The sequence below is a fragment of the Corvus cornix genome, chromosome 4A (genome assembly GCF_000738735.6).
Source record: "Corvus cornix cornix isolate S_Up_H32 chromosome 4A, ASM73873v5, whole genome shotgun sequence".
NCBI lineage: Eukaryota > Metazoa > Chordata > Aves > Passeriformes > Corvidae > Corvus > Corvus cornix.
In genome coordinates this window covers 5,061,995-5,078,107 of record NC_047058.1, presented here as the reverse complement: position 1 = coordinate 5,078,107, position 16,113 = coordinate 5,061,995, and the positions used below count along the sequence as shown (strand labels likewise).

At 37.8% G+C, this 16,113-nt stretch overlaps 1 protein-coding gene across 4 annotated transcripts in view; it reads left to right on the top strand.

Moving 5' to 3' along the window:
• The window catches only part of DIAPH2 (diaphanous related formin 2), a 183,711-nt gene that overhangs the window by 63,817 nt on the left and 103,781 nt on the right, over window positions 1-16,113 (top strand). For all 4 annotated transcript variants that reach the window (XM_039572387.1, XM_039572386.1, XM_039572385.1 and 1 more), the window contains 3 exons: window positions 347-441; window positions 4,581-4,682; window positions 10,056-10,295. In XM_039572387.1, the coding sequence (XP_039428321.1) occupies window positions 347-441; window positions 4,581-4,682; window positions 10,056-10,295 (437 nt within the window). The remainder of the gene's footprint in view (window positions 1-346; window positions 442-4,580; window positions 4,683-10,055; window positions 10,296-16,113) is intronic.

Sequence of the window (16,113 nt, the reverse complement as noted above, 5' to 3'; positions counted from 1 at the left end):
ATAATAATAGATCAAGTCTTCTATTGGCTGAGTATGTCTGTTTAAGTAGGAATGCAGATGTCATTCATAAAGATAAGGCTTTATTGCTAAGTAACATTGCTAGGGAGCAACTGAGACTGATAAAAAGTTAAAAATGTTGTCATAGTTTCATTTTGTAGAAAGGAAATTTATTTTAAGTCACACTGCAATATTGTGCCTATCTGGCATTTGTTTTATGTGGAAGACTTCCTAACTGTGAAACACAATTTAGATGAAGATATGATTTTTGAGTTGCTAGAAATGGTTTGCCTTTGTGTATCATTCTTTTTGCTCTTTTTGTTTCTAATGATGTATTACTGAATTTCAGCAATATTTTTGGGTTCCTTCCGTTTGCCTTATGAAGAAATAAAAAATATCATTTTAGAGGTTGATGAAGAGAAGCTGAGTGAATCCTTGATTCAGGTATGTGAAAATACCTCTGCTTTTGGTTATAGCTCATTTTCCACGTAAAAATGGCATGAAAAGTGTAAGAATCCAAGAGTCAGACTGATGTGGAGTTGCTGCAGGTCCCAGCTGTGAGTGTATGAGTTGTGTTTACTGTTTCATTGATTTCACTTCTGCTTTTGAATATGGTCACATGCAGCAGTAAAACTGCCTTTCAAAGCCTCTGTTAACAAAAGAACCTTGGAGTTTCCTGTTCCAATAGGAAGTCTTTGAGAATTCTAATTTTTCAGCTTCAAAGACAAGCTGAAGATGATTTAGACTGGTGCATAATGAAGTTTCATGAGGCTTCTAGTGGAAGAAGCAGCTCTGTAACAACTCTGCCTGTCTCTAGTGGGAGATGAAACTCCCTGAACGTTTCAGGATCCTGCTGCAACTCCAAACCTATCTGTAAATCAAACCTGCTCTCAAACTGGTTTAGTCTCATTTTGAGCCCCAAATCTCTCTCAGCTGGAGAGAAGAAAGGATGGGAGTGCAGTTTCTTTACATCCCTCTCTGATTTCCTCTGTCTAGGGGAGGGTGTTCATGGCCCCTCGTGGTCTCTGAGGAGTGACAGTCCAACAGGGAAGCATGGAAAGCCTAAAAGTTACAAAGACTTGGCTCCCCAGCAATACTGTTGTTGTTTTATTTAATATCATACAGATTGGATTCTGGCTACCACACTGTCCTTCATTTTATCCCTTCATCCTTCCCTGTCTTCTGTTTGCACCTTCATCCCATTCCCCCAAGGTTTTCTAAATTAATTTCTTCTTCCTTTTTTGGACCTGTAAAATGGTTGTTCTGGGGACTCTGGTCTAAACTGAGTTGCCTCAGTATTTGAAAATAAGTGCAAAATCCTAATTTTACTGAGGACTTTATTGATCAGAAATGTCAGATGATATGATTAAGAAGCCTACAGGTTTAGTAAAATCAGAAATCAAGGGGGAGGAAACAACGCCACCTTGGTCAGCTGAAGTGCAGAGTAGTTTCAGACTGATCTCCTCTACTGCAAATGTAGCTCAGCAGAGCAGCTACACCAGTGATAGTTCAGCACTGTTTTGGTCACAAGTTAAAGTGACACCCTCTGGGCTCCTATGAAGTAAATGATCTTCATCCCAGCCAGACCTGGGTGACCACAAAATGTCACTGCAAGGTGTGTTGGGTCAAGGGTTTCCAGTCAGGAGGTTAATTTTATTGCTTTTGAATAGTCTACTTCTACAGCCTTATCTAAAATACTCAGTACATTTCTCAAAAATGAATTTAAAATAGAGAAGCTGAACTTAAAAACTACTTAAGATGATTGAGGGATAGAGAAACAGTCTCCAGAAGGAAGCAGAAGAGATTGGCTTGATTAGCTCAGCAATATAAATAGCTGGCAGGATATGAGCACCTCACATCTGTTGGGGAGGAGAGGGATGTGTGTGAGCATCAGGGAGAAAAGCTGAGGTGTGTAAGCAGAAGGTGATGTTAGCTCCACAATAAATGGCTGTGAATTGATCATGGATGCAGCTATGCAGAACTCAGCAGCCTGGAATCTTCAGAAAATGGGTGCTTTGGAGGTTGGTCCCTTTCTGAAGCTGCTTCCAGCAGCAGGGACATGTAGCTGATAACGTGGAAGAGATTCCTCTGTATTTCACAGGATAATTCTAGAAATCAGTGGGGTAAATGGGCTGTATCATCTATTTCGTATTCACTCTATTCTGGTTTATTCTTATCTTAATCTGCCAACTGAGCTATTAACTAATTTACCAGTTCAACAGTTTGTAATACTACTGATTGGAAAAATTGTACAGAGCAAAGCTTGCTTTTTTCTGTGCTTAGCAAAACTCACGCTTTATAAAAATGCACATGTAGAAACTGCTTTGTTCTAAGTCAAGGTGTGGAAGTGGAATGGGTATGGCATAATGAGCAGATAGCAAAGTGCTTTTTCCATTTGCTTCTCAGGCACTTGCTTCTTGCTGCTTTTTAGACTTATGGTGTAATACTTAAATAAATTGGATTAATGAGTTTAAGTACATGGTAGACTATGTGCTGTTGTAACTCTTCCTCAGGGAAAGCACTCTAGGAAAAAATGTTTTCCATTCCTAGAGTGTGTTAGAGGAAGTAAGTTCTTGTAACCAGTTGTCAAGCACCATGTCTGACAGAATTCAGGACCTTGTGACAGGGAATAGTGAGTGACAGTTACAGCCTCTTAATGTCAACCTTGGATTCCTTTTAATGTTCATGTAAACCATTTTTATTTACCTTATTTTTATTTAAACCTGCATCACAGTGAACACAGCAGGAAGCTGCTTCTTGAAGTACTGACAGGGATTTGAACATGTGATCACTGAATGCTTTATCTTCATTTTCAGTTATTCAGTACATGCAGTGAATGTAAACATACAGATGTGTTAAAAAAGGCACTGCAGTGAGTAGAGCCAAATTCTCCTTGTTACAAGGGTAAGATGAGTTGGTCTGTTGGCTCTGGCTGAAGAAAGAATGTGGGTGAGGAAAAATAAACAATCAAGCACATTAACAGATATTGGTTACACAGCTGAAAATCCAGCTGGGTTAGTAGTAGGTACTTGTATTTCTGCATTGATGGAAAAAGTGTTGTACAGTAAGTTTATTAATTTGCAATGAAATCTACATTTCTGACAAATACTGTGAAATTCTGGAGGACAACATTTGGTAAACAGTCCAACTAATCAAAATAGATTAAGAAAATTGCATTAGTTAATGTCTTTGATCTTTACCAGCATTAAACAATTAATCAAATGAACAAGAATGTTTTACAGATCATTCCTTTTTTTTTTTTTTTTTTTTTTTTTTTTTGCAAGTAGAAATCTGTGGGACATGGGTTTGGCTTAATAGGAAAGGAAACATGCTTAGTTTAAGCACAGAGCTCCAGCTCAGTTGTGTGACATGGAGGGGAATCTGATGTTTCTCTGTGCCACATGTGTTGAACTCTGCTTGCTGGGACAATCAGTAGCTCCTCAGTGCGAGTATAAAATTCTTTCTGTAACAGGGATGTTTTGTATGAGGCTGCCTGTCATCTTTATTTTGTTTTTATTAGGATGGGTGAATGTTTGATTCTTTCAGCTCGGAGAATTAAGTTTGTTATCACTTGCAAATTTGACAAATTAGACTGATGCCTTTTTCCAACTTGGGCCTTAATGTCTCCTTCAAGCCTGGCAGAGTGATCAGTAATCAAATTCTCAAAACAAATAAGAAATATTGCAAGAGTGATGGCATGATTGGGCTGGTCTAAAAAGACAGCTCTGCCTCTAATAGTACAGATTTTTTCCAGTTAAGGTTTTTATAGCTGAAAAAAAAGTGCTTTTGCAGTGCTAGTTGCTTTTTTAACAGGCACATAACTTTTCCTATTGATGCTTGCTTGAATATAAATTTGGGGTTTTTTCCCTTGAAATCAAAACAATAATGTAATTCTTTAACTGGTGTATATATATATGAAAATTTAAACACAATCTACACTTCTACTGAGTATTTAATAAAAAAACTATTCTTCAGTCTTAATATAAATATTTTATATGTTTAGCATATCTGTATTTTGAGCATTTAATAACTCACAATTTTCTTTGGGGACATGAATAAGATTTCAAGCAAGTTCAGCTTTTTCCTGAGCTCCTGTATATTTGCCACCCAAAAGATCTGGACAATTTTGGGATGTTGACCTTTTTTGTGTAAGGTATTTTTAAGTGTACTTTGTGCACAAATACTTTGAATGTCTAATGATTGTAATTTTTTTTTTGCTAGTTTTGTCATGTTTTACACAGACCAGTTATTTCTTGATTAATATTTAATGAGTGAGATGCAACCATTGGGGCAAAGAGATTGTCAACAGAAAAAAACTCCTTGATGCTGTCAGACCCTGAAAAATTATACTCTAACCTTTTAATACATTCTTCAAATCAGAGACTGTAGCAGAGGAGTTGATGTCTGTATTAAATAATTGCTGCTTTGATTTGATGTTTATATAATGTTAAAGCTGCATAAATAAAATAAGCGTCCCCTAATTTCCTCGTGCATTTCCATGTTGTGGTATTTTAGGTGTGTTATTTTTAATCTCTGAGGTAGTTTAATGTAACAAATTTGATATAATGCCTTGTTTGTTTTAGAACCTGGTGAAGAATCTTCCTGAGCAGAAAGAACTCAATGCCTTAGCTGAATTAAAGGATGAATATAACGATCTTGCTGAGCCAGAGCAATTTGGAGTTGTGGTATGTATTAGTGCAATGATTGACTTCAGAGTTCCATTTTGTCACATAAAAAGAAACAAATTTAGGGATAAAATCTTTTTGTTAGTGTTTTGCAAGACCTGCAGTAGGAAAAAGTTACTGTAATAATCAAAAAATCTCTTTAATGTATATTAGGCCAACGTGGGCAGGGCCCTGACCAACCAGGGTTGGAACCAGATGGTCCTTAGGGTCCTTTCCAATGTGAACCCCTCTGATTCCATGATTCTGGGTGGTTTTCTGGAAGGAATTACAGTAAGCCATTAAAAGCAACAGGCACTCCTGTGCCAGACCAAGTCTTTTGTCTGCATGTCTTGCCTTGAATGTTTATTAAACAGCTCTGAAGAACCCTCTGGCTTCAAGCAGATAAATTTCCAAGAGTCCATAAAAGACCCGGTTATTCCACGCCATTGACAACTCCAATAAATTTGAAAGAGCTACTGTGTCCATATCCATATTTGATATGTATGTATGCATACACATATAAAATATCTGTATTTATACAAACACAAACCTGCAAAACAGCTCGAGGAGAGGTGTGAATTTACATGAGAACTGAGCTGGAGCTGGTGTTCTGCTCTTTGCAGCAGCATTCAGTCCCTGGATCTGTTCAAGAGCAGAGCTGCTGAGTGTTAGAATGGCTGGGCCCTCTCTTGGAAGGAAATGCCAGCATTTGCTGAAGTTACTTAATCCACGCTGGTGGCTGATGGTGAGATACTGACTGACTGCCAGGCCTTGGGAAGCACTTTCTGCCTGGCCCTCCAAAGACCTCCGAAGTCTTTAGGCAAATGAGTTCCTGTTTTCACTTCCCTTTGTCAGCCTAAGAGATTAGAATGATGATGAGAGCCTCTGTAACGTGCTCAGGACTTATCCCCAACTCCACAGGAGCTACGTTTGCTCTTGCTGGATTTTTAAGGCATTATGTACATTAAAATGCATTAAAGCAGAAATAGAGGCCTCTTAAAAGACTTTTTTTTTTCTAAAAAGCTCTGATTTGAGCGTAATTTGGCTTCAGAAGTGCCTTTTGAGTGATTTTTTTTTTTTTAATTATTTTTCAGTTGGGGAAGTAACAGAATATGATTTGTCCTAATGAGATTTTGGTGGAGGATTTAGAAAATGAAAGATATCAACAGCTTCTTCTGAAAAACTTTAGCCTATTGATTTCCATTTTTTTTTAATACTTAATGGCATGAAGTTCCAAAAATCTTTTCTTTCCAAACAGAGCTGAGGAATTTTGATAGAAGCGATACACTAGTTAGTCTCATTGCAAGAACTGCAGTAGTAAAACATTACCATTTATTGATCAGTAACAATCTAAAAATCTCTATAAATACATATTTGCTACTTTCTTTGAAGCAATAATAGCATGCAATATATATATTTAAAATATAAACATATCAATCTATTGTCTTTAGACAGACCAAAATTTATCCATGGATATATTGTGTGAGAATATATTGTGATATATGCATATATATATATATACACCCACCTCTGTATGTGTATCTTCCCCCCTACCTAGGTATTGTCAGACAGTGAGAAATTACTCAGGTTTTGTGCAGGGAGAGTATCTGGAGTGTGTTTAAGGGAAATGCACAATGGAAGCAGGTATTGGTGGAGGGATCAGGACAAAGGAAGCCTTTGATGTCTGGGAATTCTATTCAGTTACCTGCTTAAAATCAGCAAAGAAATTGGCCAAATTGTGCATAATGACCTTGATTTAAAGACGTTCCTCTGTTCTATTGCTGTAAATTCCTTAGTGTTTCACCCTGGTCTTGATAACTTGGATCATTTCCCACATTGATCCCTCCTTCTGACACACATTCTCTTTTTTGGCATCATCCCTGGCTTGTCTTGTCTGGTATTTCTGGGTTAACATGCTGCTTTCCATCTCTGGGGCTCAAGGATTCCTCTGAGTTAGGATTCCTGCTAGACTGAAACTGGATGGGCCTTGCTTTTCCCTTAGCTTCTTGAAAAAGCCACAGAAGTGCCCTCATTGCCCAGCAGTCCCAGTATGGCCACAATCACTGTGGCACTGATTTGTGTTCCTGAGGAAACACTGACTGTAGGAAGTTGAGAGAGTTTCCAAGTCTTAATGTGACATTAATTAGCAGAAACTGCTTAATCAAACATCTCCAAATGGTGCTGTTTGCCTTATGCAGGAACCAAGTTTCCTGAAGCTTGTTTGCTTATTCAGCTTTACCATCTGGGGTAATAAAAAGCAGTGCTTGTCCTTATGGGTCCTGCTTCTGTCTCATTTCTAGAGGCCTCTAACTGCACTACTGGTGCTCAAGTGCTGGGTTTGTTTCTCATTTTGATATCATTGAACTATGCATTAAAGTGGAAGAATTGCAGCTGAACCTAAATTCTTCACTTGACTGAAGTTCTTTTTTCCTATGTGTCAAATAAATTTTGGAGTTTTGCATTAATAATAATATTAACCTTGTTATTAGGATTAGAAGATAGACTGTCTTAAATTATATTTATAGTGTGTACCCTTATTTTTGTGTAAATTTAGGTGTGTTAATTATTAAGATATGTTAATTGGATAATCACTTTGCCCATCAAATTTAATAAAGGTTGGAATAAGTTGCTTAAAATTTGTGAAGAAAAACCATACTTAGTAAATGATTAACTTATTCGAAGAGACCGATTAACTTAATATTCAGCTGATTTGTAAATGAAAATTAGAACTGCTTTTTAATTTAGATGACATGTTAAAATCAATTATATATTCTGATTAGTTACTTGGACTTTGTGAAGTTACATCCTGGGATCAAAAAAGGCATCACAACTTCCTGTAAAGGAAAGTTTGCATTGCTGTTGAAGTAGAGCAAGGAAAACAGATTAACTCACTAGGCAGAATGTTACCTGAACTCTAAATGTAAGCCTTGTGGTCAAGAGTTAATTTTTTTGTAGTATGGGAGCAGCTGCAACTGCAGTAAGGAACTGCATTTCCATTTCTGTGCCAGATGAACATTTTCAGTATTATAAAAGCCTAAATTTGACCAACTTAGTTGTATAAACTTGCATATTCTGTGACCCTTTTTTTTCCTGTGTAACCAGCTCAGCTGTCATGAGCAGTCCTGGATGGGAGGCAGACAAAGTGGGGAGAATGGTACAAGTTTATTGCACCTCCATTGGTTTAGGCTCATTCAGTCTTTTAAATTGAATTTATTGGCTGCTTGTTTGGCCTCATTGTAATTTCGTGAGCTGCTGCAGAATGAATCTTCCTAGAACATTGCTAGGGAAAAAAAGGCAACTTCAGTATAACATAGGTAAGAGGCTAAGTTGTCTTAGTAAGTTGACAAATTTTTATTAGAGGAATGTCATCTTTTTCTTAGCAAGTGAGGCAAATTTAATTGTGCTTTTTGCCTTTCTCCAGTAGCCTTTGATCCTTGTTTTAATACAGGGCTTGAGAATTGAATGATGATAATAAAGCATAAAGAACTGAATAAAGAACTTGATTGGGTAGGGAGTTCAGACAAGACCTTTATGAAAGCCCAGAAGGGGAAATAATGACATGCAGCCCAGCACTGACAGTCAGCTGGAAAAAAAATATCCATTTCCTTGCTTCTTTAACTGTTTGCAGCAGAAGCCAATGCTTGCTGTCCATGCACCTGTTTGAATGTCTTATTTCTTATATGCCTTTGACACTAATTTTATTTAGAGCCATAAAGAATTTGAGCTGTCCAAGTACATGTAGGCTTTGCACCATACCTAATTCTAGGAGATTCCTCGAAGTTCAATATGTGTTCACTCTTTCTGAGCCACTGAACACGTGGATTTAGAAGCAGGCACTCGAAAGGGAAAACCAGAACAGGGTGGGGCTGGAGGAACTAAAATAACATTTGTGGCCTTCATCTACTGATACCTAAAGGGCATTATGTGTATTAAAATGTTCTGGATTTTAAGGAAACAACCCACATGAAACAGCTCTTAGGAAATTATCAAGATAGTTTTAAAATATTATGTAGGTCAGGGAGTGAAATTAAAACTCACTGCTGGTTTGGTGGCCAAAAGCTAATAAATGATCAGTGTTCCATGACACTGCACACTATTAAAAGAAGAAAGGACACTTCTCTGAAGTATTGTAAAGGATTATTCTTCACAAATATTTGTCACACTCTCCTGTGAGCTTATCCATGTTTTGTTGCACTCTGGTTTTGGGATCTAAAGCTTTCAACAACTTTTTCTATGCCATTTTGAGTAAAAACAGCAATTGGAGATTGTTCTACAAAAGTTAAAGCAAATTATGTGATTAATTTTAATTTCCATCTACTGCAGATTAGTGTAAGTAGATCCTTTCAAGGCAGATGTTTTCAGTACGATATTTCTGAAATACAGAATGATTAGAAGAATAATGTTTCAAGACTTTCAGTGATTTTGACTTATGGAGGCTCAGAGAGAAATTTGTGACAATGGAGATTTATAAAAAAAGATCACTAGCTATGCTGAAATGCTTCTTTTCTGATCCTTTCCTTTCCCTTGTTCCAGCCTGATCATAGGAATTGTTTGAGACCATCTGGAGCGCCTTCCATGTTTGTGTTCATTTTAGAATGAATTCATTATTATTCAGACCACTCAAGTCCTTCCTGTGAAAGCTGCTGCTGCTGGTAGCTGTTGGGAGATAACACCAGTAGAAAAATCGTGGTTCCTCAAAGGACCATGGTAAAATTTTGGCCAACAGAGACAGGAGCACATGGAAATCTTTGTTTTGATAGTCAAGATCTGTGCTTTGTCACATAACAAAGCTTCTCTTGCTAAGTGCTTCAGGAACACCACTGATGGTGAATCCATTGGGGAGGAAATCTTTCTGTGTTCTGCTAAGTAAAATGAGATAGATTTGGAGCATAATCATTCTTGCAATTAAATTAAAAATTTTAAGTGGTTTAAAAATTCTCAGTACATATTTTTCTCCTAATTTAAATTTCTCTTGTGAATTACAGTGTGCTAAGTGGGAGGAAATAACTCTGATCACTTGTGCAAAGTATGAAAGACATGGCCATATTTTGTTATCTAGCCTGGTGAATTTGGTCTTGGGGATTTAAATTAATGAATCAGGATTGTAGATTATTTTTAGTATCTCTGTCATTTACCATGTTACAACTTCATGATTTATAACCTCCCATCTCTTATCAGAGCAGGAAGGAATTAGTGCTGTGCTCTCTTTTGCCAAATGTCTGAAACAGAAAGGTGGTAGGACCCTGGGATGCTTGGAAATACAAGATAGGCAATGAAAACATACAGAAACTGTAGGCTTGCTGACTGCACAGCATTGGGGGTTTTAATATAGGCTTTTTGCATAAATAAGCATTTGGTTTTTTATGTTTGGATGTAATGTTTGGCACTTTGCAGATGAGCTCAGTGAAAATGCTGCGGGCGCGGCTCAATGGGATCCTGTTCCGGCTCATGTTCGAGGAGCACGTGAACAACATCAAACCTGACATCATGGCAGTGACTCTGGCCTGTGAGGAGCTCAAGAAGAGTGAAAGCTTCAGCAAGCTCCTCGAGTTGGTGCTGTTCCTTGGGAACTACATGAACTCTGGCTCCAGAAATGCACAATCCCTTGGCTTCAACATCAGCTTTCTCTGCAAGGTAAGCTGCAGCCATAAAACACTGAAGTGCAGCTCTGTGAAACTCGGGACACAGGAGAAAGTACCCAAAGCAGGGAAAAGCACTCAATCAGTGTAATCTACTGACTGCACCTCTGTGTTTAATAATGGACAGGGAGCTACAGAGTGAGTGCTCCCAGGCTGGTCCCTGCTCCAGCTGTCTTGGTGCAGGGGGGATTTAAGGCAGTTTCATTGTGAGTCTGTTCTGGACTGCGAAGTAGAACAAATGTTTTCAATCTGACTTTGTTTACTTACCTTGTCAATAGAATATACAGAGCCTGTGTGTGTCAAATACCTCGTTACTCCTCTGTCTTTGCATCTCCCACCCAGCTGTCCTTCAAGCACTTTCACAGAAATAAGGAGCTGTGTTAAGGATGAACACGGTTTAACCTTTAACCAAAGTTGGACTTCAATTGTGGCAGCAAAATGTGGGATGCACCAAGAACTCCAGAATCCAGAGCAGTGAGAGATATTAGTGTGCAGTGCTTGTTTGTGTATGGGGTAAAATAAATGTGTGTAAGGTAGTGATCGAAACTTCACTGTCTCAGTTCAAAAAGCACACTTGAAAGTATCTTTATTTTAAGGACATGCAATGATTGTAAATGGATCCAAAAAAAAAAATAGCATAAAACTTGCAGAGGCTTTTCTTCTGGTCTAATCAGAGGATCCAGATTTCAGGTCCTGGTTTTAGGCACCATGAGATGTGGTGCAAACCTCAAGATTTCAACTTGGGGGAAAATCATATTTCAAACACAGCAAGTGTGATCTGGCACATTTCAGCAGAGAAAGGCTCTGCTTGCTGTGGTTAAATGCAAAGATGTTGCCAACTTCTGATAAAGTAAAAATCATCACCTGAGAAAAATTTTCATTCTTTAATAACTCTATTAAAAGAGAAGCCAAGTTGAAGGATTTTTGTCTTCGATCTCCTGCTGCATTTTCTTTGTGGTAGTAGCAGAATCTAAAGGGAAATGAATGTTTGAAGCAGAACACTCGTTACCAAGTGGGAGGGGAGGTGATGAGTGTGCAGGAGTGGTGCTGCAGCAGAGCAGGGCTGGGAGCAGGAGCTCCTGCACTCCAGGTGATGGATTTCTGAATTGCTGTCAGCACATCTCGCCTGTTGGCACAGCTGATGCAGACTGACTCGTCCTGCAAACTGTTCTCTATTGAACTGAGGAATTGCTGAGGCCAAGTTACCTGTGCTTACTGCTAAATTCCTCTGGAAATAATGCAGACAGAAATCTATGGCTATTTAATTAATTTAATTCAGCATTACCCTCAGAAACAAAATCTGCTTGTTAACTTCTAAAAATTTGTTTTCAAGGTAGATATTTCTGTGAGATTTGGAGAAAATACTCAAAAACTTTTTGCGTAATGAAATCAAATGCTGGCAGTGCTGCTGTATTTAGGTAACCAGGTATGTTTTGTGATAAGGTCATGGCTAAAAATAATCACAGACACTGATGGTGATTGAAACAAAAAAGATCTTGCCAAGATCCAGACATGAAATTGTATCATTAATATCTCCATGTATTGATTGAACCTTATGAATTACCAGTGCTGAGTTCCAAACTCAGAGCATGTCAGGAAGTTATGGAAACGTGGATCAGTTTCCCTGGACAGTGTGACACGTGCATTGTTTACAACGGAACTTTATTGTTTATTTTCCATGTTAAAAGATACTTTCTTTTATTTAAAATAATTGGTTTATGTATTTGCCATTCTAATTTGAATTAGATTAGTATAATAGTTTGCTTTTGCAGGACTTACTTTTTCTCAAATGTTTTTGCACCTGTACATATCCTTTAGTATCATATTGAGAGAGGCTGCCCTCCACTCCATTGGTGTTTAATTTTAGAAATGAGGTGTTTACATAGTATTTTCAACACTTTTTAAAATTACTGTTAATCATCTAAATTTATATTTGGGTAATGGATTTCTTTGTGTATTGATTATTTTCAAGTCATAATTGAATTTGGTTCCTCTGTTTAGAAGCATTTAAACTCTGCCCTCCCCTTTCCACTCAGAAGAGTAAGATGACTTTATTGGCTTTGTTTCTGAACTAAGACTATGGTTTTCAACTGTTGTGAGGAGTGTAAAATACTAAACTATCAGATGGGGATATCTTTTACAAGCACCAGCTTTAATATCTATTTACAGCCACCCACCAGCTTTTTTCATTATTCAAACAGTCTCAGAATTTATGATTGTTGGTCACTAACTGGCCCTCACTGAGAAGATGAAAACTTGGGCATGTGGAAGCATGGCAGGGGGTCCTGTTCACTGACACCTTGCTGGGAATTAAAATTTCTAATTTATATTCCTTGGCTGAAGAAGGCTCTGATAGAAATAAGTGACATCTAATAGCAAGAGCAAGGTCTCCTTGGCAGTGTCATGTGCTTTACATGTGTGTGCCTTGTGGGACGTCCGGATGCTACTAAATTTTTCAAGTTGTGTGAATATTGAAAGTTTTTTGGATTTTTTAAGTTTTAATTGTGTGTGACATCAATTTGAGAAGGCACTGCAACCGTGCTAGAGGTTTTCCTTGGATAATTTTAAGGTGTATTTATTTTTTTGCTCCTAAGGAATGTATTTCAGTCTTCAAGCTTGTCTAGCAGAATTTGGGAGCCTTTATTTTGCTTCTTGATATAACAACTCCTTTTTTAGACCAGTGACTATCATTTAGTGGTCTTTCTGCTCATGATAAGAGAATTTTATTTTTTTTTTTGTCAGCTGTCAGCAAGGTAGAAGATGTCTGTGTGCACATTTCTATGAATACACACACTTAATGATGAGGAATCCTAATGTGATGAATTCACTTTTCAATAAAACCAGAGTTTTGTATTGATTTTTTTTTTGCTTGTTTCTTGAACAATCTTAAAATTAATTGTCTGTTTACTAGATGTAGTACTTACATTATACAGTCTGAAAAAAAAGAAGTAAAAAGGCAAGTATTGATCTGGGTAAATGTTTGGTTTTGGAAAATAAATGTTTTTACAACAGAGCTGGTCATTTCATACACAGAAATCTGGTTTTGTTACAACTTTTATTAAAACATGGTAAAGAAAGTAAAGCACAACTCCAGCCTGTCTGGTCTGAGCTGGAAGGCTAATGACTGAATAGTAATTGCAAATCCTTAAAAACAGATTATCTCTCTGGGTGTTATATTGCAGCATATGATGTTATTGAAGGTAGAAATGATTTGTAAACGACCTGTGGCAGAAGGCAGAGAACTTAATTTTGTTCAAATAAGAGACATCACCCTCAGAATTTATGGGATGTATCAAGCCTGGCAAGGGAGACCAGCTATTCCCATGTATGCACTGGAGCATCTTCACTGCCTGAGCATGAAATGCTCTGTAAAAATAGAAATATTGCAGGAGAAGTGCTCAGGCTGAGGGAGGCTGCTGCAGTAATTCACTCCAGGTAAATCTTTTGCTGTGTTTGTTTAACCTGTACAAAGGATCCAGCTGCTTTTGGAACCCCCAGTGCGGCAGGAGCCTCCTCAGGAGTTCCAAATTCTGCTCCAGGGGAGTGGAACTGAAAGGAAAGAGGTTTGCTGTAGGAATGTGCAGGTACAGCTCCTGGTCCTGTGGTGCTGAATTAAAGTGAAGACCAATAGCTCAGTTTTAATCAAGCTTTTGCAGTGTTCTGGCTGGATCAATGTGTTTTTTATCTATGAAGAGCTATTATGTTCCTTTTGTTCATAGTGCAAATAGTGCGAGACAAGCTGTTTATCCAGTCTGAGGATTACTGCTGAGGGTACATGTACTGTCCAGCAGCCCTTGTTCTGGCAAGGGGGGAAAGATTTCTAGGGTAGGAGGAGGTCTATAGTCCCATAAAAATCAATAGAGAGCTTTTTATAGCTATAATAAGGCGTCACTCTAGTGATGGTTCATGCAGAAATTTTTCCTTGCATTGGCTGTCGTGTTTAACCCCCACACCTGCAGGCTGCATCCAGAAGCACCTGGGGTGAACCCAAACCCATCCTGGCAGGGGGTTAAGGTGTGACTGGCGTGGCTGAAGTGCTTTACTCTGCATAAGGGGAGAGTTTTGTTATGCGGATGTTTTTTGGCTTACAGAATTAAACACCTTGCTCTGTGTCTCCCTTGATTTGAATGGCTGTGCTGTGTTATGCTCTGTGTATCTTGGCCTTTAATCCTTTCCCAAACAGTGGATCTCATGGTATTGACCCTCCAATTGATGCTTCAGCATTCAGCTGGAGCTGCTTTCTGTAACCCACCCTGATCTACTAATTTATTTAATTTATTTTTAAACTAAATGTGTTATTTCCAAATTCTGTCTCCCGGGTGAAGAAAGGCCATAGACTCAAAAACCTGTATTTTAAAATTTTAACACCACAGTGTTAAAAATTTATCCTGAATGATAGAATGATAGAATATCCTGAGTTGGAGGGGACCCATGAGGTTCATCAAAGTCCAGCTCCTGGTCTTGTAAGCACAACTTAACGGGCTCTTTTTTCTTTTCATCCACTCGGCTGTAGTGTGTAGAACAGCAGAAATCAGGCTAAGCCATTAGGTTCTTCACAAGCCAAGGAGTATTATATCTGTTGGGCAAAATTCCTGCAAGTAAAAAACTGAATATAGAAAGTACTGCATTAAAATGGTGAGCAGGTTATTGAATATGAGTATATATGGAATCCAAGTACAGGATGGGAATACAGAGACTGTAAAGACACAGCCATGGTGTCACCTGTCCAGTTCCTACCTTTCATGTCTGGTTTTTTATTTAAATGGGGCGTGCTAATCTACACTCAAACAACACCTGTCTTATTTTTCATTATATGAGTTGGCTTAGGACTTGATTTTTAAATTACAGATATTGATTCTAAATATCAAGCAGACCTGTGTGTATCCATTGTGTTAAACATAAGGATGCACATAGCAGAGACTTGTTTATGACTGGGCCAAAGAAGTGAACTTGATACATTTGTTCAAGGTCTGAGTAAACGTCTGCTACAAGGTGCTAATACTGACTCTTGTTATGATGTTGCTGTTGGTGGCAAAACATGTTTCTGTTGTAATTTGAAAGCAAAATAATTTTGTCCATTTAGAAAAAACCTGCTTTATCCACTTGATGATGTCAGAGAGATCAAAGACTGCAAATCCCACTACTGTTGTTCACAGACAAATTGAAATGCAATTTCTTTTTTCCATGCAGATGTTTAGCCGCTAAATCTATGATTTTTTTTCAAGTCAGAAGAACTTCTGTGTATGTAACACATGAAAGCCCTTTAACTGCATACCATTACTGAGCATTGTTTAGTCTTTAATCGCTGAATTGGTATGAATTAAATTGCTTTCTTAATTGCCTAAATACCTTATATTTTTAAAAGCCTGTTTTTCCACTGCACTCATTTATTCTTAACAGGGTAATCCTTAAAGCTGAAAGGCCTCTATTAAATTGAACATCGATGGCAAGCCTGTCATGAGGATTATAGAATTAGAACTTCAAGTGATTTAGAGAATGAGAAAACAAATAGGAGATTTTACACACGCATTTATGTATTCTTCTTAAATAAATCCTTTATTTCATTTGTTGTGTATGTTGCAGCTTACTTCTGTGTAAGAACTGTGCTGGATGAGTAAGGGAAATGCTGTTAAAACAATTCTTTCCAGATGTATTACTAATCCTCTCTGTCACGTGAAGTGTACTCGTCTCAATCTCTTACCTACACCTACTCTTGTCTGTTGCTGTTGTGAATAAGAGGTGAATAAGAAATCTCTGCTTCTGCTGGATCTTCCATCAACTCACACGTTCCTTCTTTACATCTGCACAAAAAT